The sequence below is a fragment of the Salmo trutta genome, chromosome 28, assembly GCF_901001165.1.
Source record: "Salmo trutta chromosome 28, fSalTru1.1, whole genome shotgun sequence".
NCBI lineage: Eukaryota > Metazoa > Chordata > Actinopteri > Salmoniformes > Salmonidae > Salmo > Salmo trutta.
The window spans coordinates 34,175,503-34,202,527 of record NC_042984.1 but is presented as its reverse complement, the minus strand read 5'-3'; the positions used below and the strand labels follow the sequence as shown (position 1 = coordinate 34,202,527).

The 27,025-nt window shown below is 44.4% G+C and overlaps 1 protein-coding gene across 6 annotated transcripts in view; it reads left to right on the top strand.

The window, feature by feature from the left end:
- LOC115166082 (agrin) overlaps positions 1 to 27,025 on the top strand; it is a 270,497-nt gene that overhangs the window by 230,262 nt on the left and 13,210 nt on the right. For 3 of the 6 annotated variants that reach the window (XM_029719747.1, XM_029719745.1, XM_029719749.1), the window contains 14 exons: positions 4 to 420; positions 1,915 to 2,040; positions 4,066 to 4,193; positions 5,665 to 5,779; positions 7,325 to 7,444; positions 7,603 to 7,938; positions 9,094 to 9,286; positions 10,991 to 11,206; positions 12,023 to 12,252; positions 14,966 to 15,100; positions 18,967 to 19,057; positions 22,946 to 23,110; positions 23,526 to 23,637; positions 25,253 to 25,264. In XM_029719747.1, coding sequence (XP_029575607.1) covers positions 4 to 420; positions 1,915 to 2,040; positions 4,066 to 4,193; positions 5,665 to 5,779; positions 7,325 to 7,444; positions 7,603 to 7,938; positions 9,094 to 9,286; positions 10,991 to 11,206; positions 12,023 to 12,252; positions 14,966 to 15,100; positions 18,967 to 19,057; positions 22,946 to 23,110; positions 23,526 to 23,637; positions 25,253 to 25,264 — 2,396 coding nt within the window. The remainder of the gene's footprint in view (positions 1 to 3; positions 421 to 1,914; positions 2,041 to 4,065; positions 4,194 to 5,664; positions 5,780 to 7,324; positions 7,445 to 7,602; positions 7,939 to 9,093; positions 9,287 to 10,990; positions 11,207 to 12,022; positions 12,253 to 14,965; positions 15,101 to 18,966; positions 19,058 to 22,945; positions 23,111 to 23,525; positions 23,638 to 25,252; positions 25,265 to 27,025) is intronic. The other 3 variants (XM_029719750.1, XM_029719746.1, XM_029719751.1) reach the window with 1 other exon arrangement.

Below are 27,025 nucleotides of genomic sequence, written 5' to 3'. Positions count from 1 at the left end.
CAGAAAGCATCATAGAGCCGGCCGGCCGACCCACTCTTTACCCCCCCACCTCCCACGCCGCCGCCACCACCCCCTCCACCGCCCACGTCAGGCTCAAGTCGCCACACTACGACACATCACTCTCTCCCTGGGACGATGATCAAACGGATGGGTCCACGGCCTCTTTCGTGGACGCCTTGCCGCCCCCCATGGCCACGGAGAGCGCGCTCCCCACCAACCGCCCCGTCACCACCCCCCGCCACCCACCTCACTCCACCACCCCACGCCTGCTCGGCCACACCAGCCCTGGCTCCTCCCCTACCGCCTTTGAAGACTCAGGGAGCGGCGAGCCCAGCGGAGACGACCAGGTGGCGGAAGAGGAGGAGAATGAGGAATACGGTAGCGCCGGAGTTCTGGAGGCGAGCGGAGAGGAGCCAGTTGGTAAATCAAAGCTCTTTCACTTCATTACCCATAATGCTGCTCTGCTGGAGGTCAGAGGTCAGAGTGGGAGGAAAGAATTGAATATGGGCCTCTGACCTGACTCACGGTTTGATATGTCTCATTGCTACATCATAAAACATTTAAACAGGTCACTATCTGATATTATACAACCATAGAAGTGTCCTTTGCTTTCAGTTAGGACTAATCCAAATGTTAGGCAGAGAAATACCAGAATCACATTTAAAAAGTTTCTCTCACCACGTAACTGATTTTGTAGAATTGGAAAACAGAAAAGCTGATGAGGTTATTGGCTTATGTCGGGGGATTGTTTCAAGCCTGAGTTGTTAGCTTGATAAGAATATCTCTTACCTTGTCATTGCTACATACTGATACGGAAACACGACTCTCTTTCTACAGACTAAAATCCCTCTACCGCATTCTGGCCTTATAGCTAAACCACTCCACGATGCACCACAGACTGCTAGACGAACCCTTTACAATCAGTTTTTTTACCATTCCAAAGCTCTGTGACCCCTCAGTCGCCCAACAGCGTGCTGTGACACTCCTGAATTGATGGAACACAAGCCTCTACACTTCCTCAGTCGCTTACCCCCCTTGCAGATTTATTCTCTTGTCAGCAGTGGACCGGAGTGCCCATGGCCTGTCTGCAAAGGAGACCTGTGTGCGTGCGTGTGTGTGTCTTAGTATATGTGTGTGTGATTGGGGGGAGGGTTTGCGGTGGATGTTTGTTAGCCAGTTCCATGACTCTCAGTGAAGCAATACATAGTCTCTGAGCTGTAGCACCCCTCTCTCTCCACCCCCCCCCCACAACTTAATCGCCGTACCCGTAAAGATGCCCTGTAGATTCTAACCTCCTCCATCCCTCCAACTCCTTTTCCACAGTCGTTTCTCCAGTGACTCAGCGGCTGTCCCGGTGGCTTCGGTTTTGCTCACGGGGGTGACGGCGAGAGTCGTTGAAGAGACAGCCTGACATCTTTACGACTTATTCAGTGAGCCGTGGTTCTTTGCTCGGCGATCATTTCTAATCTCGGGGTGACCGTAAAGCTGCTCCTCGGAGAACACCGAGCCCCGTAAGAGAGAAACGGTTGCAGGTCATTACCTCACGTACTGGGAGAGTAGCACTTTACCCCGTTGGAGACAGCCAGGGTGCTCCTAGATTTACAGCAAAGGCAATGTTCTCTGGGACAAAGACTTGGAGATAGCCATCGCCCAATCAGTAGAAAGTTAGCGATAGCGATCGCCCAATCAGTGGAAGAGATTAGCTGTTTCGGTGGTTATTTACCTGCCCTCGTCACAAAGTACTTAGTGCCATTATTACGGTCTGCACACTATTATGTAGCCACTACAGGAGGGTTCACATTATGCAGATGAGCTCCAGATGCAGCTATTTGAGGCTGGGGTTAAGAGGGCGTGATGAATTGTTATGAACCGTTGTGAAGTGTTATTAAGCATTATGAATCGTCTCCTCCCCAGACCCCACAGCCGCGGCCACCACCATCCCCACGGCGGAAGATCGCTCGTCGTGTGACAACACTCCCTTCGGCTGCTGTCCCGACAGCAAGACGGCCTCCAGCAGCCCTGAGGGAGCCAATTGCCCCCGTAAGTAACCCCAAAAGCTCCCTCCTCTTCCCCCCTCCTCCCGCTCCCGCTCCCTTCCCCGACCTCCCCACCCCCCTTCTTCAACTCCGTAAGGAGGCACACATTTTGAATATGAAACAATATGCTCAAATTGAATCTGGAGCTGCGTTGCTTCGTTCTCGTCACGCAAACGGCAACGTAAATAGTCACTACCGTCCATGAGGTGCGTTATGTCAAACCACATTTGCAGCACGCCACATCACGAATGATGAAACGCATCGTGAACATCCTTGCATGTCGGCTGTGGCAAGGCGCTAATGATGATGTCACACCCACCCATCACCGATCGATCGATAGCTCATTCAGCCAAGCTGTTACCAATAATAGAGCGTCTCGCGCCTTAATCAATATGCCGGACCTATTTCTCCTCCCGGGGTAGGCCTGTCACCCAGATATCACAGTCATTAGGATGGAAATGACAAGTCTGTGGCGACCAGCCAGGTGCAATATCTGTCAGCGGAGCGTCTCGCTGTATTTTCCTCCTGTATTGACAAAGTGTCAGTGATCTCTCTGAGAGGAGCTAACCGCTAGTCGCTAACGCCTATCGTCTGAAGCCTTAGATGACAGCGTTTATCGGGCGGTATGAAGTTATCAGAATGGTGTGGAGAAATTGTAGTGGTGCACCGATGGACATAGTGATTGTGTTTTTGTTCCGTTAACCGTACGAATCCCCACAGTACACCAAAAAAAAATTTATGCATCCGCGTAGTCGCAAGATTTGATCCGGGGTAGATTTGATCCGGGCTAGATTTGATCCGGGCTAGATTTGATCCGGGGTTGCCACATCATTTAACCATCTGAAAAGTGCAGTGCTGTATGTTATGCTAAGTTTTATATATTTGAATGAAGAAGTCATGTGCATGATTTCCCATGTAATACTACACTTCCAATGCAAGTTGCAAGCGGCGAGTTAAACTCCGACGAGGCCTTGTAAGTTTCACAGTTCAAAGTGATCTGATAGTCATCCCCCTCTTCGTCCGTCACGGATCCTGCTCGCCTGATGTTTGTCTTCTAGATCCGATCTATCTCTCTCCTCCCGTCTTTTTCCTCCTTCCCATCCAAACCTCCCCCATTTTCTCCTTGTCGATAGCCGCCCCGTTAGAATTGAACTGATGTGCGACCAAAACAAGTCCTTATCATTGTTATCATGCAATTTTAACCAGCCTATGTCAGTCACCGGTTTGGCGACATTAGGAGACAATTATGGCTATCTGTCACGATAATCATACAAGTGCTCTTCCCTTTTTCCCAGGCAAACTCCGAGCAAGGCACCATGATTGATTTGGGCAATTTGTTCGGCGAGCCACGGCATGAAACCTCAGCATCAGTGTCTCCCCCTTTCCTTCTCTCCTCCTTTCTGCTTTATTATACTCTTCTCTTTCACGTTGACTTCAGTGTCGCTGGCACTGTGTTGGCGGAGCAGAAGCGAGAGGCCATAGGGGGTTGATGGGTTTTGAACAGGGAATGGGGATGTTTAAGGGCAAATGGGGGAATGTCTTTGCCAAAGCCAGGGACTTTGAACAGTTTCTTCATTTTAACTATGTGTGTTGTCTGTCTAACTGATCTTTCTCTACTCAGTCCTCCGTGCCTCTGCCAACTTTTGGGACGAGTCTCGGTCTGGTAAACTCCAGTCCATTCCTCCACCCCTTCCACTTCTCCTCCTCCTCCTCTTCCCTTCTTCTTTCACTCCTCCATATCCCACAATCCACACTTTCCACTTTCACCGCGGCCAGTCACAGGCTCCACCCCAACTCCTTACAGCCCCACCCACCCACCCACCCACCCAACCAACCAACCAACCAATCAACAACGACCACACTAACCCTCCTTCCCACATATGCACACACACACTCCATCACTAACCCCAGACTGGCACTACCCCAAACGGTCACTGTCTGAAGCTGAGGGCGGGTGGTTGGATGCACCGCATGCCTCACAGGCACGGGAAGTAGTGTTTTTCTAACATGTGACGCCATTTCCTGCCAGCCACCATGAGATTCAGCGGCTTCCTGCACCTAGACCAGGTGGAGGGCCAGGAGGTCTTCTACACCCCTGAGATGGAGGATCCCAAGTCTGAGCTGTTTGGGGAGACGGCCAGGAGCATTGAGAGTGCTGTGAGTAGCAGCACTAGGAGAACTAGGAGCCATAGATGGGCTACATTCAGTGGTTCATCGTCAGTCTGTGGAGAAAGTGTACTTTGTCAAAGCTAGGGCTGTGCTCATGCATGTATGCTACTCGCCTCCAACAGCCACGCCAGCTGTTGAATTGGTATCACTGGCCCCCGCCGAGGCTTAATCTACCGCCTCACAACACTATGTGTCTGTGTGTGTGCATCGTACTCCTCGCAGGGGCCAGTTGTGGCATTAGATAGCGACACAATGCCCCCTCTAGCCCTCTGTGTGTGGCCGGTTAGAAACTGTGTGTGTGTGTCTGGTAGAAACTGTGTGTGTGTGTCTGGTAGAGACTGTGTGTGGATATCACCTAAGGTGAAACTAGAGAGGGGGAGATGTGGCCATGTGTCTGGGTCAGTGTGCCGGTGGGGGGATTTTGAGAGGCCTGGCTTGTGTATGGGCAGACACACGCACACACACTGAATGTAGACACAGATTGGCTTTGCCACACTGCCTGCAGTTCCATCCTCCACACAGCAGGGGCCCCCATGTGCAATAATTCCAGCATGCTATTATGGATAATGGAATACAGTTTGAAAAGAAGTGGAGTGGGAGTGTTGTCTCTCACCCCCCTACGAGCAATGTTGAGTGAACAGAGGAGGAAGAGAACAGCAGAACTAAGTGTACGCTTCAAGATCATTTGAAGTGTGGTTTAGCAGCGATAAGCACTGATTCAAATTAGGTCAGGCACTTGGTACAGTACCTTATGTCTCCCTTAAGGTATCAACTTGAGTCGGTCGAGTGAGATAGATAAATTATGAATGTTATTCTCTGTTTAGTAGGGAAGCGTGAAGCCATGTGGATTGTGTACAGTTGAGCTATTTCCTTCCTGACAATGATTTAGACCTCGTTTGGGCACCGAAAGCACGGACACACACATACAGTGTGAATCGGAAGCTAAACCAATCAGCATCCAGCGTGCATCATGCTTACCTGACATTTACAACTGTCTCTGAAAAAGAACATGTTCATGTAATTATTCCCCAGCTCCAGTTAAATGTCAATTTGTGCACCCAGACTAGGCCCAATGGGGTTCTACACAGTTGTAGACCTATCCACTGACATAGGTGCATCCCAAATGGCACCCTACTCTCTATATAGTGCATTACTTTTGACCAGGGCCCATAGGCCTCTGGCCAAAAGTAGTGCTCTGTGTAGGGAATAGAGCCCCATTTGGGATGGAGATATAGTCTTCCCCATCCTTCTGGAGAATGAGTTCACTGCACTCAAATTGAACGAGCCACTGCACAGAGCTCATTGATCATTGCTGGGTATTTATTAGGCACAAAAAGGAACAAACGGCCTGAACAGACTACCTGACTACCAATAAGAAATGCTTGATATAGTTCTCCTTTGTAAAATGTATTGCTTTGGTGTGTACTAATCAATGTGTGTTTCTATCTCCCTGGATCAGCTGAACGAGTTGTTCCGGAAGTCAGAGGTGCAGAAGGACTTCATGAGTGTCCGCGTCCGCAGCCTGGCTCCCAGCAACTCCATCTTGGCCTTCGTCGAGGCCCACTTTGACTCAGGTAACACAGAACAGGACAGTTTTGGGGAAAATCATGGGAAAAAGAAGAGTTGGGTTCAGTGGCCGAAGGTGCATAAAGGAATTCAGATATGACGTCATCGCTTCAGCACTATTCGTTCTTAAACTAAGGCACATGACATGGTTCAATGTGCCAATAAATCTGCACAATCAACTTTTAATTTGTTTTATTTTTATTGCTGCCGTCTTGGAGCTAAAATTGGGATGATGTATACTGTGCTAATGCGCATACAAAAATAATAATAACGGAGATCACTGTACAATACAGCAAACTTTGCAAATGAGGCGTTTGTGGTAAGTACATGGGGCCGCCATCATAATACACCTGGAAACTTCAAATCAAACAATTTCTGTAAGAAAGTATTGAGGAAAATTCCTTTTGGAATTTCAGTTTACTTCCTGAATTGACTGAATTCAAATGGAATTGACCCCAACCGTGATAAAAACACACTTGTTTACTATATGGCAAATGTACTGTTAAGGCTAATGGTACACGTTCTTTAAAAAAGCCTGTTTCTAAATCCCTTTTTCAATAATCACATAGTATGCCATCATATATAATGTTAGTGACACTTTTGTTACTGTTTAGGCTGCGGTCTTTATGGAAAGTGTCAAAAATGATCATTTCCCCTCAATAGTTGTTTTTCCTTTGATACCAAATGAATCTCTCCCTCACTAACATAATTGCTACGCGTTACAACAACACTGAAAGTCATTACATTTTACAAAGCACTTTGGCATTGTTATTTTAAACCTTGGCATTGTAATTTTAAACCTTGGCTTTGTTATTTTAAACCTTGGCTTTGTTGTTTTTCTTTTTCTTTTATTCGGAGGGGGATATATTTGTTATTGTCAGAGCCAAAAGGGACAAAACTAACAAAACGACATCAACAACAACCAAATCCTCAGAGTGAGCTTGGTGGCATTGTATATTTGGAGCTGGCTTCATTTCAGCTCCCCCCCCCCCCCAGAGTACTGTTAGTGAGTACTGTTTTTACCAGATTTTATCAGATACAAATCTCGCCCTCCTCTTCTCTTTTTACGGGCTTCGCTCAGCGTCTTTTACATTCGCACAGGAGACGCTGCCATAAAGGCGCTCTGCTCTGGCCAGTTAAAACAGCCATCTGTGGAAAACATTATGAGAACGATTAATCTGAACCTCAGTGGAACCTTGTTGGACGGTTGGAGGACAACTGATCCCCTGGGTGTGTTGTTGTATCATAGCGACCTCGATCGCTCTCTTATAAATTCACTGTTATGAGCTAAGGAGAGGGGAGTTCATTTTCTATGTTTTAGGATATTGCTCTGCCTGCTTGTTCAGTCTTTCTCAAACCTTTCCTCTGGGACGAGACGTTTCACAGTTCTGTTTTAGCCTCACCTGATTCATTAATTAAGGGTTTGATGATTAGTTGACAAATTGAATCAGGTGTGCTCGCTCTGCGATAGATTAAATACATGGGAGCACATAGAATAGCTGTCCTGGTTGAGTCTTGTTGTGAACGACTTTGTCGCCCATGTTGTGCCACAGAGACCAGGTACACAGTGGAGGACATCGAGGGAGCCCTGCTCAAGCAGCTGAAGGCAGCCAAGGAGACGGCCATCATGGTGAAGAAGCCAGAGGAGGAGAACATTCGCTTCACCAACTACGGTAGGACAAGCACCTGCAGGATTTTTTTACTGTAATTGCAAATATGAAGTGGTATAAGGAGATGAAATGTATAAAGAATTATTAAATAAAATGAAGGCATGATTCAACGTTTTTTGGTCGTTGAATTTGCTGTCTCTCTGAATGTCTCTCTCCATCAGGCCTCTCCTCCCTCCCCTACTTCACCACAACCACCACTACCACAGCCACCACCCCCACTGCCAGCCCCTCCCCCTTCATCACAAGCCGTCCCCCGGGCACCACTCGCCGCCCTTACACCAGCCGCCGGACCACCACCGCCCCCTCGCCAGTGACCACCCCGGCCCCCACTACTACCATCACCCCCCTCCACAGGACCAGGCCTGTGCCCCACCACACCAAGGCCCAGCGGCCCTGCGACTCCCACCCCTGCCGCCACGGGGGCACCTGCGAGGACGACGGTGCCGACTTCACCTGCATCTGCCCCGCCGGGAGAGGGGGCGCCGTCTGCGAGAAACGTGAGTGTGGAGCCCCCCTCCTTCCTTCCTTTGACCCACACACACACGCAGACACACACACACACACACACATACAGACACACACCCTAGGTAGTTTCTCTTCAGAGTTTGGGTCAGTGCCATTAATGATCTTTGAAAAAGAGTTGGAATGAAATGCATAAAGTTCAACACAATCCCATAAGAGAACATTAGGTTCCTATTGATGTCCTGAACTGACAGTGCTGAGCTAGAACTGACCCCCTACCATGCATTAAAGACAAAACTCAAATCCATACAGCTTATATTAGATTCCAATCTATTTGACTCAATAGACATCCAGCATCTACCAAAGTCCCTATACCCGCTATCTAAATAACCAATGAGGTTAGCGACCACTGAGCACTTTACCAATCAACGGTAAAGTAAACTCATATCAAATCAGCGTCTGCTGCGCCGAGCCACGAAATCAAGCTTGGAGTGCCGTCGGAGCACTCTGAGCTTTTTCCCTTCGTTTCTCCCCTTTGGTGGTCTCTGATAAGGAACCACCTCACACAGCTGCATCTTAACATAATTGACCCTAATTTCTTTGATAGGGATTAGTTGGTAGAAATCAGTGTGTGTTTGAGTCGGAGTGTGTGTGATTGGCTAAGTGACGGCTGCGGCACAACACCGTAGCCTCCCTTGGATCAATCAAATCGTTAGATGAGAGGATTTCATCAACCACCATTCTCCCGAGACGGAGAGAGGTGGCTCAGGAGTCTGTTGAGTTTGGCGAAAAGGATGATAATGATGATATAATAGCGCGTGTGTGTGTGTGTGTGTGTGTGTGTGTGTGTGTGTGTGTGTGTGTGTGTTACAAAAGTCTGATTACAAAGTCGTAAATACGTCATCATGCTGTCTTTTCCTACCTGACGATACAAACCAGCACACATTCTGTTAGTCACGGGTTCTCTCCCGTCTGTTTGTTGGGCCAGAATAGCTGAACCAGGCTGTTGTCTCCAACTGTTTAACGTGTACCGACCATAGAGTTGGAAAGAGGGCCCACCCCTTATCTTTGCCATTGTCGCTTCTGCCACAGGCTTTGTGGTTAGCGTGTTTACCTCTATCCAACTCTATGGTACGAACATTACACCTTATTCAGTATGTGACACCCTCCCATCGCCCCTGTTTTCTTAGTGATCAAGTACTTCATTCCGTCGTTCGGGGGAAAGTCCTACCTGGCCTTTGACACCATGAAGGCTTACCACACGGTCCGCATCGCCATGGAATTCAGGGCCGCCGAGATGACGGGCATCCTCCTCTTCAACGGCCAGGACGGCAAGAAGGACTTCCTGTCTCTCACCCTGGTCAACGGCAAGGTGGAGCTCAAGTGAGTGGACGGGAGGAGGGGATGAAACAGAAAGTAATAAACCAGGAAGAGGTTCAGTTAACAGGGATGTGAAAACAGTGAGCTGTAGATGGACCCAGAACGACATAAGCTTGGTTTTGTCACACACATGCACACACTCTCTCTATTCACACGTGTATTAATACATGAATCTCTCTCTCTATTCACACAGGTGTATTAATACATGAATCTCTCTCTCTATTCACACGTGTATTAATACATGAATCTCTCTCTCTATTCACACAGGTGTATTAATACATGAATCTCTCTCTCTATTCACACACGTGTATTAATACATGAATCTCTCTCTCTCTATTCACACATGTGTATTAATACATGAATCTCTCTCTCTATTCACACGTGTATTAATACATGAATCTCTCTCTCTCTATTCACACGTGTATTAATACATGAATCTCTCTCTCTCTATTCACACGTGTATTAATACATGAATCTCTCTCTCTCTATTCACACATGTGTATTAATACATGAATCTCTCTCTCTCTATGCACACATGTGTATTAATACATGAATCTCTCTCTCTCTATGCACACATGTGTATTAATACATGAATCTCTCTCTCTCTATTCACACATGTGTATTAAGACATGAATCTCTCTATTTACACATGTGTATTAATACTTGAATCTCTCTCTCTATTTACACATGTGTATTAATACATGAATCTCTCTCTCTCTCTATGCACACATGTGTATTAATACATGAATCTCTCTCTCTCTCTCTCTATTCACACATGTGTATTAATACATGAATCTCTCTCTCTATGCACACGTGTATTAATACATGAATCTCTCTCTCTCTCTCTCTATTCACACATGTGTATTAATACATGAATCTCTCTCTCTCTCTATTTACACATGTTTATTAATACATGAATCTCTCTCTCTCTCTTCACACGTCTCTTGGCAACTGTAAATCAAATCCTTCTTGAAATAAAAGAGACTAGAACATGATGTTAATGTCAATGAGTATCGAGCTCTAAGGATCACAGTAACTTGCTTAAAAATAAAGTAAAGAAATATAACACCATACATTCTCAACCAAGTTAGCTTTAGGTACAAATATGACAGTTAATCAGGTGTGTCTGTGCACCCATTAATCTCTAAACTGTTGCCTTTCTCCAGGTCTACCTTTGTGTGCATTATGGGTTTCCCATATCCAGTTTCCCATATCAACATTAAGCCTATTCCTGGACTAAAAAGCACTTTTTTCATTGCAGATTATCCATTGAGCATATACACTGAGTGTACAAAACATTATGAACACCTGCTCTTTCCATGACACAGACTGACCAGGTGAATCCAGGTGAAGGCTATGATTCCTTATTGATGTCATCTGTTAAATCCACTTCAATCAGTGTAGATGAAGGGGAGGAGACGAGTTAAAGAAGGATTTTTAAGACTTGAGACAATTGAGACATGGATTGTGAATGTGTACCATTCAGAGGGTGAATGGGCAAGACAAAATATTTAAGTGCCTTTGAACGGAGTATGGTAGTAGGTGCCAGGCGCACCGGTTTGTGTCAAGAACAGCATGGGCCAGCATCTCTGTCCAACACTTTCGACACCTTGTAGGGGAGGAGGGGCGTGCAACTCAATATTAGGAAGGTGTTCTTAATGTTTTGTACACTGTGTATAAAGCTAATGGTTTGCTTCCCACCCTCAGGTTCAACACAGGTTCGGGCACAGGCACCTTGGTCAGCAAGGTCCAGGTTAAGCAGGGTCGCTGGCACCAGCTGGTAGTGACAAGGAACCGGCGCAACGCCATGCTGAGCGTGGACAATGAGACCCACATCGACGGCGCCAGCCCCCCCGGCACCGACGGCCTCAACCTGGACACACACCTGTTCATCGGAGGGGTGCCCGAAGACATGATGACAGAGTAAGGCCTGACTTGAAGCATATACATGAGTAAATGTTATGTATGTATGGTTATATATTATTATACCATGGCATTGTTGAATACTTGTTTCTTATTGGCTTAAAGGGTATTCTAGGGCGTGCGTTATTTCCCTATAAAGCACGGTATATCGGCACAGGAGAAATACCGTGTTTGAGCTGCTTTTTAAAGCAAAAGTCGAATTGAAACATTGGTTTTGCTGAATTTGAACGTCATAATAGCATGCTAAGACTGTCTGGTTAGCTAAACTAGCAAGTCTGATTGATTACCACGGCAACTACTGTAGCTATATAGTAAACTTCCTAGTTACTTCAGTGGATGTTGAACACATTTCCTCCAGCAAATGGAACACATTTCTAGTGGCAAATGTGTTCAATTATAGCCATGGTATGATAATCAACTCAGGGCTCTATGCGTTCTCTGGAAAATAATGCAACTCTGTGGAAGGTTAGTTCCACTCCGCTAGCTCATCGTGGAACACGTCTTCCATGTCGTTAATTATTTCCCATAGAATACATAGCCCCTCACTGATTATCCCTTTATATATTTGGAGAAAAGATGATTAATGGAGAAATAAGATTTTAGTTGTTGAGTTATATGAAAACCGTTACATCAGGAACTCTCCTGTGCTCACATAGTGGTTTATTGAGAAGCACATACAATGAGCAGTATATGTTTGTTTGTTTTTTCTGTCGAGCACCTGTCTGTTAAATAACTGTCGGATGGTTGCCATTCACACACACTCTCTCCCCCTCCCTCTCCCTGCCTCCCCCTCCCTCTCCCTGCCTCCATCCACAGTGTGAAGGAGAGAACCTCCATCGGTACGGGTCTGGTGGGCTGTGTGCGCATGCTGGACGTCAACAACCTGGTGTACAACCTGCAGGAGAAGAGTGGCAACGTGCTGTACGGCACCGGCGTGGGCGAGTGCGGCAACAATCCGTGCCAGCCTAACCCTTGCAAGAATGGCGCTCCATGCCAGGTCAAGGAGGCCGAGATGTTCCACTGCAAGTGCATCAACGGCTACTCCGGTGAGCCAAACATTTTCTGTTTCTAACAACGGACCTCCAGTTCACCTATATGTCTGGGATCAAATAGGATTTGTTTTCTTTTAAATACTTTAGCTGCTCTTGATTGAGCTTGCCGGCTGGCGAAATGGAACCAATAACAACGGAATAGTCCCCAAAGTACAATCCTCGCCCATCTTTATTGCACTCCGGTCAGGCTCAAACAAACGCTCAAAAGTATACGAAAGAAAGCCAATACTATTTCAACCCATGTCCAGGGAATTCTCCGCTGCCAGGTTTTAGCTATTACATCTTGTATAAGACTTTTAGGTGTGATGCAGTACAGAAACATTAAAGACTATAACCAAATCCCCTCGCCTGGTCTTAGCCCCTCTCGCCTCTTTTAGAGTGGTCACAGTCCGCTAGGTCTAAGCTAAGTGTTGTTAAATGGTACTAGCCACCCTCCAGGCCTAGTGAAGCATGGCCCCTATAGCTTTTAACCTGTTGAGGATCTTATCCCGATCTTATCCCGGTATTGGGATTCATTGTCATGTGACCATGGCGGGGAATTCAAAACTGCAAGAGTAATCATTTCAAAAAATCAAATAATCAACTATTTTCCTCCATTTGAAAGATATATCTCCTAAATCTAACCACGCTGTCCGATTTTCAGAGGCATTACGGAGAATGCATAAAGTTAGGTTATGTGAGGAGAGTACATTGACAATAGCTGCGTGTAATGTTTAGCCAATTCAAAGAAGGGCATCAACAGACAGAAAACTAGCTAGAATTATGCACTTACCTTTGACAATCTGCATCAGATGACACTCATAGGACATTATGTTATACAATACATGCATTTTTAGTTCCATCAAGTTCATATTTATATCCAAAAACAGCATTTACAGTCGCGGTGAAATTCAGAATTTTTTTCGGCTCGAATGCACCCAGTGAATCCAGCATTACAAATCACGGAATTACTATTCGAAAACATTGGTAAATTATAATATTGTCATTCAAAGAATAATATATTATCATCTCGTAATTGCTACCGAATGGCCAGATCTCAAAATAACTTTACTGGGAAATCACATTTTGCATAAACTGGGTACTATGCTAACAACAATAAGCTATATGCTAAGCTAAGCTAAGCTATACCGTTAGCATTAGCATCATCTAATATCGATAATAACATTCTAAATATCCCCTTACCTTTGATTATCTCCATCAGAAGGCGCTGCCAGAGATCCCAGGTCCAGAACAAATGTGGTTTCTTTTGACAAAGTTCATAATTTATGTCCAAATAGTTAGCGTTCAGTAGGCTCCCACAAAATGAGGTGGGCAGTGTAAAGTCACGTCGAAAAGCTAAAGAAAACCTAGTAAATAATCTATTTACGTTTGTTTAAACATGTCAAACGTTGTTTAGCACTAATCTTTTGTTCCATTTTTAACGTGAAACATCAGTAAACATCAGTAATATTTTCACACAACCTATCAAGTGTCTAGAATAAACGATAATGACAAAGGCACTCTTCTCAGATTCATGCGCAGGCGCAAAAAATGAAGTGATGACGTGTCAACTTGTAAGCTTTCTAATTCGGTCTGTATTCATGACAGATGCTTCCAACAACTTTCTAAAGATCGTTGACATCTAGTGGAAGCAGTAGGAGTTGCGAACTGAATCCTTTCTCACTGTGGTATCTTTAAAACAATGACACTAAATAGTACAGTCACAAAATTCTCATTTTTTTTAATCTATTTTTCACAGGTTTTTGCCTGCAATATGAGTTTTGTTATACTTACAGACACCATTCAAACTGTTTTAGAAAATTCAGAGTGTTTTCTATCCGAATGTGTTAATAATATGCATATCCTAGCTTCTGAGTTGGTGTAGGAGGCAGTTAAAAATGGGCACATATTTCTTTCAAAATTCTCAATACTGCCCCCGTGGCCCGTAGAGGTTAAATGATGCTGCTGCTCTCTGCCTCCAGCAGCACACTCCACACACACACAGACTAGGAACCAGTTTGAGAGGAGAAATACGGGGGCTTTGTGGCTTAATGATTAGCCTATTTATGAACTTGGTAATGCTAAGACTGGGTATGTATGCAAAGAGGGAAAGACGAGAGGTAGAGAGAGTGTGTGTGAGAGGTAGAGTAACAGAGATGGGGGAGATAGAAATGGATAGATAGTGTAATAGATGGCTATGGGAGAGAGCCTTTCTTCAGAACTGTGGGAGGGGTTCATTACAGCATTCTCCTCGCCTCAGGCGGCTCTGGCTTCGGAAATAATGATGGCTGAATTGGGATGTGTCCTGGCTAGTGTAGTGCAAAGCCATTTCAGCCGTCCGGGAGCCATTCAAGCCACCTCTCCCACATCCAGGAACTAAGGCTCCATAAGCATAGCAGAAAGGCAGCAAAGGATGCTTGGGTCTTTCCTTAATCTGCACATTTAATATTTCTAAATCCTATTAGAAAATGACCTCTTTTACTAAGGAAATCCATCATCATCCTCTTCTCACACGGAATGGAGGCAAAATGGTCTGAAAAGATTGGCTTGTATTTATTAGGGCATACCATAGTAAAGCGTTTCATAATGGGAAATGAAAAAGAGCGTTTCTTATTGGATAAGTTCAGGTAGTTTCAGTCCATTTCTTCACGTTGGTGCCTAACGAATACAACCCTGGTTTGAGTTCTAATTTGAGGTTGGATTTTTTTCTGGTGATGGCGAACTCCAGGTCCGACGTGCGCCGACACCCACAACCCGTGCGAGCCCAACAGATGCCACCCCTCGTCCCAGTGCCAGGTGCAGCCGGAGGGAGGGTACAAGTGCGAGTGTCCTATGGGTCGCGAGGGACGCCACTGCGAGAAAGGTACTGCCACCATCTTTAAAATAAGTATAACCTAGCGTGTGCGTGTGTATATCTGATTTTACATTTTAATGTCATATCAGCCCTACCTGAACAACATAAAGGAAACACCAGAAGCGGAAAACAACAACATTTGCTTACGATAACACAACCTTTGGTACAGCACATCAATTTGATTATCTGTTCTCAATTCATCAGTTCTCCAGCGCTGCATGCTAGCATGGCCCCCCTCGCATATCATCCTGCTTCAGTGTTCCGGTCAGGATTCACGGTGGAAAATCGACCCAAATTTCCCTCTTTTCCCCCCGTCTCTTTTTCTCTCCGTGTCGTGACGCTCCGTTTCTCCATCCTGCATCCTGAGGGATATCAAATGCAGAGAGACGGGCCACCGCCTCCAGGGTCTCCGGTGCACAGCGGAGCGCCGCAATTGGCCAGTCGGGCTGTTAGCGCAATCGTCTCGGTTTCGGTTGTTTGCGAGTTTTACCATAGCCGTTCTCCGTCCTCTCTCCCGCCCACAGGTGTTGTGTTGAAATGCGTTCGCCTCTACTTCGCTCCACGGGGAAGCAGGTTGAAGCGCTGGGCCGCAGCTTGGGAGGAGATCCTAACACACCGGAGCTGCGTTTGAAGTTTAGCAAAAGCGCTTTCAGCGATTTATGTTTGCAACAGTTTTTTTTGCTCTCTTTTTCCCCCCACCACATCCACCAAATTCTCAGATGTTTTCAGAATATAAAAGATTGAAAAGACTGAATGAAAAATGAAGTTTGGTGTTCAAAAGTGAAGTCTATTTATTCGTACTTAGACACACAGGCATAGACAAATACGCTCGCTCATACATTCACACACACGCACACAAAGACACATACTCCAAGCCCCACTGGGTCACAACTCCCAGTTAGCAGGTGATTAAAATAAATTGGGGGGAACTGAAAATCACTGCGGGGAAGAGCGTCTCACGCGCTGAGGGCTTCGATGAAATCAATGAGATGACTAATGGCATCAATTCTCTGCCTGTGGTGATTAATGAAGAAGTCACTCAGCCTGAGTGTCTGGCCAACACAGGTTTTGGATCAGATAAGAAGCCCTCTTTCAGCGGCTTATGTTAAGGGCTGTGCTGAGAACAGTTAAAGGGATACTTCGAGATTTTGGCAATGAAGCCCTTTATCTACTTCCCCTAAGTCCGACGAACTCGTGGATACCATTTTTATGTCTCTGTGTCCAGTATGAAGGAAGTTAGAGGTAGCATGCTAGTAGATACCCATAGACTTCCAGGCATTGCTCTAATGCTATTTAGCATTGGCTCGCGAAACTACCTCTAGCTTTCTTTGTACTGGACACAGACATAAAAATGTATCCTTTAAAGAAAGGATCCCTCAGATCAGATATGAAAAAAATTATTAGGCGCGAATGCTTTAAAGGCTGTACTGGGAACATTTAAAGACAGGTGGTGTGGTCAACGGCCTACTCAAGGGAAGCCCTGGGTAGACATCGTTGTATTGATAAGTATAAGAGTGCTCCTCCCTAGTATTTGTCTGCAGACCACCATTCAACCACACAGAGCTGTTTTACTGGAACTCCATGTGAGATTCTCTGTTCAAACTGTCTATTGGTCTACTTTCCTTACCTCCCTTTACCTTGTCACTCACCAATCTTCCTTTTTTTTAACGAAACAATGTGATTGTTTCATATGATTGTGGCTTGCTTTTTGTGTATTGTGTAGTTGATGAGTGTATAGTGTGCTTGTTGTTTGTTGATGTCTTAAAACTTCTTATGGCTTGAATCCCGTTAGCGGGATTGATATGACGACAGCCAGTGAAAGTGCACGAAGGCAAATTCAAAACAACAACAATCTCATAATTAAAATTTCTCAAACATACAAGTATTATACACCATTTTAAAGATAAGATTCTCCTTAATCTAACCACAGTGTCCGATTTCGAAAAGGCTTTACGACGAAAGCAAAAGATTAGATTATGTTAGGACAGCACCTAAACAAGAAAAACCACACAGCCATTTTCCAAGCAAGGAGAGGCATCACAAAAACCAGAAAGTCAGCTAAAATGAATTACTAACCTTTGATGATCTTCATTAGATGACACTCCCAGGACTCAATGTTACAAAATCCATGTATGTTTTGTTCGATAAAGTTCATATTTATATCCATAAACCCCATTTTACATTGGTGCGTGATGGTCAGAAAATGTATTCCCACCTAAACTTCCGGTGAATGAGCACATCAATTTACACAAATACTCATCATAAACATTGATAAAATTTACAACAGTTATTGAAAGAATTATAGATATACTACTCCTTAATGCAATCGCTGTGTGTCAGATTTTAAAATAGCTTTTCGGCGAAAGCACATTTTTCAATATTCTGAGTACAGAGCTCAACCATCAAAGCAAGCTATACAGATACCAGCAAAGTTCTGGAGTCAACTAAACTCAGAATTAGTATTATAAATCTTCCCTTACCTTTGATCTTGGTCGGAATGCACTACCAGGACTCCTACTTCCACAAGAAATGTTATTTTTGTTCGAAATACTCCATATTTATGTCCAAATACCTCTGTTTTGTTTGTGCGTACAGATCACTATCCAAAGGCATAACGCGTGAGCGTAAAACAAGAGACGAAAAGTCAAATACTTCCATTACCGTTCGTAGAAACATGTTAAACGATGTTTACAATCAATCCTTAGGGTCTTTTTAACATAAAACGCCGATAATATTCCAACCGGACAATAGCGTATTCATTACAGAAGAAAAAGAAGGAGCTGCGCGCCAAACGTGCCCGCGCAGTAAACAACTCACTGGTCCCAGGCAGTCCACTGATAGACTGAGCTCCTATTCTCTGCCCAGTAACAGGAGACGCATGAAACAAGTTTCTAAAGGCTGTTGACAGCCAATGGAAGCCTTAGGAAGTGCAAAATGACCCCACAGACACTGTAGTTTGAATAGGGATTAGATAGAAGAACTACAACTCACTTCCTGGTTGGATTTTTTCTCAGGTTTTTGCCTGCCATATGAGTTCTGTTATACTCACAGACATCATTCAAACAGTTTTAGAAACTTCAGAGTGTTTTCTATCCACATCTACTAATAATATGCATATCTTAGTTTCTGGGAGTGAGTAGGAGGCAGTTTCCTCTGGGCACGTCAGTCATCCAAGCGACTCAATACTGCCACCATCCATAAGAAGTTTAATGCAGGGCTCATCTGCGAAAGAGACCGTGGTCTCACCATTAATAAAGGTTCAATAAAATACAACAAGGATCGGATGTCACGCACTTATCTGAGTACCTGGACATTTTCTTGCGACGAAGCCTATGTAGTGTGTGTGTGTGTGTGTGTGTGTGTGTGTGTGTGTGTGTGTGTGTGTGTGTGTGTGTGTGTGTGTAGCTCAAGGAACTGAAATCCTTTCCCCCTCCACTCTGTAAACTGGCTGAGTTCCAAGGTAGCTCTTTCCTTATTATGACAGCCGGTTTGACAGTTTTTCTGCAGCGGTGCTCCTATTCTCCTCTCCTCTGTGAGCGTTGTTAGTCGTCTCCTGCGCAATGGCTAATTAGCTTTCTCATCTCCGTCTGCCTCCCTTCCCCACCCTGACTCAGCGAGCTAATCCTGCCTAATTACCAATGAAAAGAGCCTTGCAGCCCCAAACTGTGTGTCGCACACAGTCTGGGTGGATGAAGACTAGGCAATCCTTGTTATCTAAAACGGACCCCCTGGGTGGGTAACACTGAGTTCACCCAATGTCCCCCTGACTTGCTGCATAAGCCATATTATTGCCGTACACATGCATAGTGCTGTCGTAAGGATGACATAATGCCTGTTGTAATGCATTCCGTTTTCCCCCCAAAAAAATGTTTCAGTGTCGGAGAAGAAAGGGGCCTACATGCCATTCTTTAGCGGAGACTCTTACCTGGAGCTGAAGGGATTGCACACCTACGGTCACGATCTCCAGTAAGTCAAACGCTTTTTTTCACTACACAGACTCTACGAATTACATACACGACAGCATGTTCCACATGATCTACCGGAGTTGGTACTGAAGAGCTGTGAATTGATGTAGCTGCAGATAGATACTTTAAGCTGTGCCTTGGGCAGAACAGTCCTATGGTGGATAGAGTAGAATAGAATTAAATGGAACAGAACAGATAATCGTCCTCCATAGAAACAGAATTCTATAAAAATATAAAGTACTTCATTACATTTTGTATGTTGTCGTCTATGGTGGGAATCCTTGTCAGTCTTGTGTTGGTCACACAAGGGAACACACGAGTACAGTTACACTCACATAGAGGATGTACAGTGTCTTGAGAAGGTATTCACACCCCTTGACCTTTTACACATTTAATAAAATAACAGTAGCGAGGCTATATACTCTGTTCCGGTACAGAGTCAATGTGCGGGGGCAGTGGTTAGTCGAGGTAATTGAGGTAATATGTACAGTTGAAGTCAGAAATTTACATATACCTTGGCCAAATACATTTAAACTCAGTTTTTCACATTTCCTGACATTTAATCCCAGTAAAAATTCCCTGTCTTATGTCAGTTAGGATCACCACTTTTTTTTAAGAATGTGAAATGTTAGAATAATAGTAGAGATTTATTTCAGCTTTTTTCTTCTTTCATCACATTCCCAGTGGGTCAGAAGATTTACATACACTCAATTAGTATTTGGTAGCATTGCCTTTAAATTGTTTCACTTGGGTCAAATGTTTCGGGTAGCCTTCCACAAGCTCTCACAATAAGTTCGGTGAATTTTGGCCCATTCCTCCTGACAGAGCTGGTGTAACTGAGTCAGGTTTGTAGGCCTCCTTGCTTGCACACACTTTTTCAGTTCTGCCCACACATTTACTATGGGATTGAGGTCAGGGCTTTGTGATGGCCACTCCAATACCTTGACTTTGTTGTCCTTAAGCCATTTTGCCACAACTTTGGAAGTATGCTTGGGGTCATTGTCCATTTGGAAGACCCATTTGCGACCAAGCTTTAACTTCCTGACTGATGTCTTGAGATGTCTTGCTTCAATCTATCCACATAATTTTCCTGCCTCATAATGCTATCTATTTTATGAAGTGCACCAGTCCCTCCTGCAGCAAAGCACCCCACAACATGATGCTGCCACCCCTGTGCTTCACGGTCGGGATGGTGTTCTTCGGCTAGCAAGCCCCTCCCTTCTCCCATAACGATGGTCATTATGGCCAAACAGTTCTATTTTTGTTTCATCAGACCAGAGGACATTTCTCCAATAAGTACGATCTTTGTCCCCATGTGCAGTTACAAACCGTAGTTTGTCTTTTTTTTATCGTGGTTTTGGAGCAGTGGCTTCTTCCTTGCTGAGCGGCCTTTCAGGTTATGTCGATATAGGACTCGTTTTACTGTGGATATAGATACTTTTGTACCTGTTTCCTCCAGAATCTTCACAAGGTCCTTTGCTGTTGTTCCAGGATTGATTTGCACTTTTCGCACCAAAGTACGTTCATCTCTAGGAGACAGAATACGTCTCCTTCCTGAGTGGTATGACAGCTGCGTGGTCCCATGGTGTTTATACTTGCGTACTATTGTTTGTACAGATGAACGTGGTACTTTCAGGTGTTTGAAAATTGCTCCCAAGGATGAACAAGACTTGTGGAGGTCTACAATTATTTTTCTGAGGTCTTGGCTGATTTCTTTTGATTTTCCAATGATGTCAAGCAAAGAGGCACTGAGTTTGAAGGTAGGCCTTGAAATACATCCACAGGTACACCTCCAATTGACTCAAATGATGTCAATTAGCCTATCAGAACCTTCTAAAGCCATGACATTATTTTCTGGAATTTTCCAAGCTGTTTAAAGGTACAGTCAACTTAGCGTATGTACATTTCTGACCCACTGGAATTTTGATACAGTGAATTATAAGTGAAATAATCTGTCTGTCAACAATTGTTGGAAAAATGACTTGTCATGCACAAAGTAGATGTCCTAACTGACTTGCCAAAACTATAGTTTGTTGACAATACATTTGTGGAGTGGTTGTAAAACGAGTTTTAATGACTCCAACCTAAGTGTATGTATACTTCTGACTTCAACTGGACATGTAGGTAGAAGTAAAGTGACTATGCATGGATAATAAACAGAGAGTAGCAGCAGCGTCAAAATGGGGGGTGGGGACAATGCAAATAGTCCGGGTAGCTATTTGATTAACTGTTCAAGAGTCTTATGGCTTGGGGGTAGAAGCTGTTAAGAAGCCTTTTTGTCCTAGACTTGGCGCTCCGATACCGCTTGCCGTGCGGTAGCAGAGAGAACAGTCTATGACTAGGGTGGCTGGAGTCCATGGCAATAAGTTCAGGAGTAAAACATTGCTTAACAAGTCACACAATAAGATGAATGGACTCACTCTTTGTGCAATAATAGTGTTTAATATGATTTTTGAATGATTACCTCGTCTCTACACCACACACATACCATTATCTGAGGTCCGTCAGTCGAGCAGTGAATTTCAAACACAGATTCAACCACAAAGACCAGGGAGGTTTCCCAATGCCTCGCAAGAAGGTCACCTGGTAGATGGGTAAAAAAAAGCAGGCACTGAATATCCCTTTGAGCATGGTGAAGTTATTAATTGCACTTTAGATGATGTATCAATGCACCCAGTCACTACAAAGATACAGGCGTCCTTCTTAACTCAGTTGACAGAAAGGAAGGAAATGGTGACTTTAAAACAGTTAGAGTTTAAAATGGCTGTGATAGGAGAAAACTGAGGATGGATCAACGACATTGTAGTTACTCCATAATACTTACCTGATTGACAGAGACTGTACAGAATACAAATATTCATGCAAAACATGCATCCTCTTTGCAACAAAGTACTAAAGTAATACTGCAAAAAAAAAGTTTTGTCCTGAATACAAAGTGTTATGTTTGGGGCAAATCCAATACAACACATTACTGAGTACCACTCTCCATATTTTCAATAATAGTGGTGGCTGCATCATGTTATGGGTATGCTTGTAATCGTTAAGGACTGGGGAGTTTTTCTGGATATAAAAGAAACGGAATGGAGCTAAGCACAGGCAAAATCCTAAAGGAAAATCTGGTTCAGTCTGCTTTCCACCAGACACTGGGAGATTAATTCACCTTTCAGCAGGACAATAACCTGAAGCACAAGACCAAATCTACACTGGAGTTGCTTACCAAGAAGACAGTGGATGTTCCTGAGTGGCCGAGTTACAGTTTCGACTTAAATCTACTTGAAAATCTGTCAAGAATTGAAAATGGTTGTCTAGCAATGATCAACAACCAATTTGACAGAGCACAAATCATTTTAAATAATAATAGGCAAATATTGTACAATCTGGGTGTGTAAAGCTCTTAGAGACTTACCCCGAAAGACTCACAGGTGTATAGATGCCAAAGGGGATTCTAACATGTATTGACTCAGGGGTGTGAATACTTATGTAAATTAGATTTTTCTGTATTTCATTTACAATACTTTTGCAGAAATTTCTAAAAACTAGTTTTCACTTTGTCATTATGGGGTATTCTGTGTAGATGGGTAAGATTATTATACTTTTTTTTAATCCGTTTTGAATTCAGGCTGTAACACTACAAAATGTGGAAGAAGAAGAAAGGGTGTGAATACTTTCTGAAGGCACTGTAGTGTCACATTGTGAAAAGGTCAGATAGACAGAACATTTGACATACAGACAAGCACCGTAGACCAGTGGTTAATACCAAGTCTGGCCTCCGTTCAGTGCGGTGTTTGTTTACTGTTGTTTGTCTTTTGTCTGGCGTTTGTTTAGTCGTGATGTTTGTGTTTTGTCTTTCCCTGGTTGTTTACCATTGTTGTTTGTGTTTTGTCTGCAGCCAAAAGGTCAGCATGACGGTGGTGCTCATGGCCAATGACTCCAACGGCATGATCTTCTACAGCGGCCAGAAGACGGACGGCAAAGGTGACTTCATCTCCCTCTCCCTCAACGACGGCATCCTGGAGTTCCGCTATGACCTGGGCAAGGGCCCCGCTGTCATCAGGTGGGCACCGCACTACAACCCCATAGTGACTCTAGTCTAGAACCCCACAGTAATTTTACTCTAGAACCCCATAGTGACTCTAGTCTAGAACCCCACAGTAAATTTACTCTAGAACCCCATAGTGACTCTAGTCTAGAATCCCATAGTACTCAAGTTTAAAATTGCATAGCGACTAATCTAGAGCCCCATGGTTACTCTAGTTTAGAACTCCATAGTGACGAGTAAAGAAACCCGTAGCAACTTTAGTAAAGAACCCTATAATGACTTTTGAACCCCATAGTGACTGTAGAACATAGTCTGGACTCCTTGTTAGCTGGGTTATTGTAGTCTCTTTTGATTTTAGATTGTACTTGTGTGTGTTGTTTTGAGACGTCCCTAACCTCTTGACTCGTTTGTGTGTATTCCTCTCATGCAGGAGTAAAGATAAGATCAAGATGGGCGTGTGGAACACAGTGAACCTGGAGCGGGCCAATCGAAAGGGAGAGATTAACATCAACGGAAAGGACCCAGTCAGAGGAGAGTCGCCGGTGAGACAGACAGAGAGAGTTAGCATGCTAGGCTTATCAGACGTCTTTATGATTAGCCTAGCTATTAGCATGCAAGGCAAACCGGCTATGAGTATGCTATCATACAAGGCAATATGCAGCCTGCGCTACTGGGGAGGATGGGCTTGTGGTAATGGCTGGAGCGGAATTAGTGGAATGGTATCAAATACATCAAAAGCATGGAAACCATTCCGCTGTTTGATGCCATTCCATTTGCTCCATTGCAGCCATTGTTATGAGCCGTCCTCCCCTCAGCAGCCTCCTGTGATATGCCCTTATCAAAGGATGCGTTCAACTTAATGACCTGTATACTCCCAGAGTTCACTGTTGATGATACACCAGAGCTGATTCGGCAAAAACATTTCCCTAGTTGAGGACCTCGATAAGGGCATACACACTACCAGGATTGTGTTTGAAAACACATTCCACTGTCTTCTGACAGCTCGTCAAGGTGAGAAATTAGTTTGTTCGAGACGTAGAGGGCACGTTTGACAGTTTGTCTCTTATCTGGAAATGACTCCTCCCTTTTCTTTTTTTTAATCCTTTTTATCTGCCATATTTGACTCTGCTGAAATGCCAAAAACAGTAGTACAATCTTCTTCCTATTTGTTGCATTCACGAAAGATAACCTCTATGGCCGGGTGGTATACACCCGTTAGTATGACTTAACTGATACCTTTGAGCTCCGAGTGAAGCGAAGACCTTCAATAGCGTTCTTTGGAGATACTGTATATAGATGGAAAGATGGAGAAAATAAATAATGATACCCAAGCAATAAACCAGATACATGGGCCTAAGTGAGAGAAATCTAATAGCTGGATGTGTCCGCAAGTCATCCAATTATATTAAACAGTGTAATTTGTGATTAGGAACATGTACACCCGCACGCATGTCAACTCCAAAGCCGCCTCATGCAAGATGCTCCGCTGTCTCCTTTTTGCTCTCTTTTTTCTTCCTGTTCTTCGTATGGTAATCATGTTTCACTCCAGCAACATGGGCAGAAAATCATATTAAAAGAGTAGAACAGGGAGAAGGGAAAAAAGAGGGGGGGATGAGCGAAGGCTAGTGATGGAGGCGCTCAAGGCGAAGAGGCTCCATGCAGGATTTAGCTGGCAGCTAATTCTCTCCTACTTCTGCGTTTACAATGACGAGGGGAGCCAGGGTGTCCCGCTGCACTCCGAGAGCGTCTTTGATATAGATATCTTATATAAAGTCATTATACCTGGGATGGTAGTTTCAGTATTGCAGGATATCTTTAAACAGAACATTTTTGCCACAAATCCATGCATGCTTTCTCACACAAACAGAAAAAAACACTGTCTGCAGTGGCTATATGGTGGATCTGAATTCTGTCTGAGCCACAGTGGTTCTAGATCAAGCTGCAACCTCCTTAATGTCAATTTCTCTTTTTCATTTATTTTGCGTGGCAGCCTTCTGACCTTCGGGCTTCACAGTTTGTGTTGTGCGGTTTTATGTTGGTTCGATGTGTGTGTGTGTGTTGCATGACTCTCCGCACACCGACATCCGTTGTTCGCTCTCTCTTCTGATAACCTTTTTTCCCTCCTTTTCTCTTACTGTGTGCTGTCTGGAAACTAAGAAATCACGGAAGGTAATAAGTCCCATCCACCTTAGACATATTTCATTTCTCCACTTTCAGCTTCAATTTCATTCGCCACTTCTCATTCCCATGCGCCACCATACGACAGTTATTAGACTATAGAACTGACAGGAGAAAAGGGTCTGTATTTAGTGCTACCATTTCATACACAGTACCGAAGTAGAGACATTTGTTAAAGAACTCGGTTTGGCTTTCACCTCAGTCCATCTGCTGCGTAGGCGGAGGGAGGGAGGAGGGGAGTCGGTTATCTTTCTGACCGCCATTGTTCCTCGCAACAATGAAACGTGTTCATTAGTCTCTGGTGGGCGGGGATTTCTCTCCTGTGCCGTGTAGCAGTCGAGAGCGAGAATAAAGTAAAGAGAGAGTGGGGTGCCAAGCCAAGCCAGGCTGTTCTTTTGTCATGTACTTTCTTTTACGAAAGAGAAACAAAACTCTCCATATCATGAAGTCACTCGATCATTCACTCACTCACTCACTCACTCACTCGTTCACTCATAACCGCACACAACAGCACTGACAACGTCCATTCTGTTAGACTGGCCTGTTAGCAGCGTCCAATTCACTCCTATTCAGAATCCAATAAGACCATTTGAATTTGATAGAAACCATGTTATTTATATTTTTTTATAGAACTCAATATTAATGGATTGGATTTATATATCCATTTTTAAAATGCTTCAAGTTGTTTACATTATAACGGGGAGAATCGCATGTCAACTTTAATCCTGAATCAAAATAGAGTTGATCCCAACTGTTACTCTTCACTTGCGCATCCCCTTTAGCTAAAGTGTTAGGGATTATAGGAAACTGGGCCCATTTCGGCACTTTGTTATCCCCAGGCAGCCACAGGTGACCCACTCGACTGGGCTGGAGGCCTTGGCCCGGGTCTTCCTTTCTGTCAGAGCTCACTCCAGGCGCACCACACAGCAAAGCCCCACTGGCCTATACCCTCCACCCTCCAGCTCCCATCTCAAATAAAAGCAGGACCCCATGCCAGCTCTCGTCACACATAACCCATGTTTACTTGGCCCCTTTCATTATTTTTCCACCAATTACCTCGGCTTTTCCCTCTGGCAATTACTGCCCTACATAAACATAAAGATCCGTAATTCCTCCCTAAAAGTGGGCCTGTGCTTCCTGCGCAGAAGGAATGCTGTCGTAATTGGAGGCAGCTCTCCTGCACCTTTCTGGATGGAGCAAGGGCCTGATTTCATGATCGTCTGCTGCGCAAATGAACGGCCAATTAAAGGCCGCGGCTCGCTCGGCGCCGGAAAGGTCGCCGGTATAATCAGCCATTCATTAGAGAGACTTTCATAAAGAAAACACCATCCATATCGTCTCTCCAGCCGCACCAGGCGACTCTCTTTGTAGCCCTTTTCTTGTGTTTTGTACTAGATAACGAATAATTGACTGTTCGGAGAGTGGCACATAAATCAATTATGTTTTGTAATATATCAAGTTTATTGATGTGGAAAAGGAAGTAGTCTAGTTATAGCGAATTGTCCTGCACTATATCAAGGCTGTTTAATTCCGGTCCTGGAGGGCCAAAGCACTTCTGGTTTTAGTTTCTACATGGTAGTTAATTGCACTGACCTGGTGTCCCAGGTCTGAGTCAGTCCCTGATTAGGAGAGGATGAAAACAAGAAGTGTACTTTATAGCCCTGCACTATGCAGATTTATCTTTCAAAGGAGAAATATTTTTCACTGTTATTAGTCATCGTGCTATGGCTAAAAAAAACTGAACAAAAAACA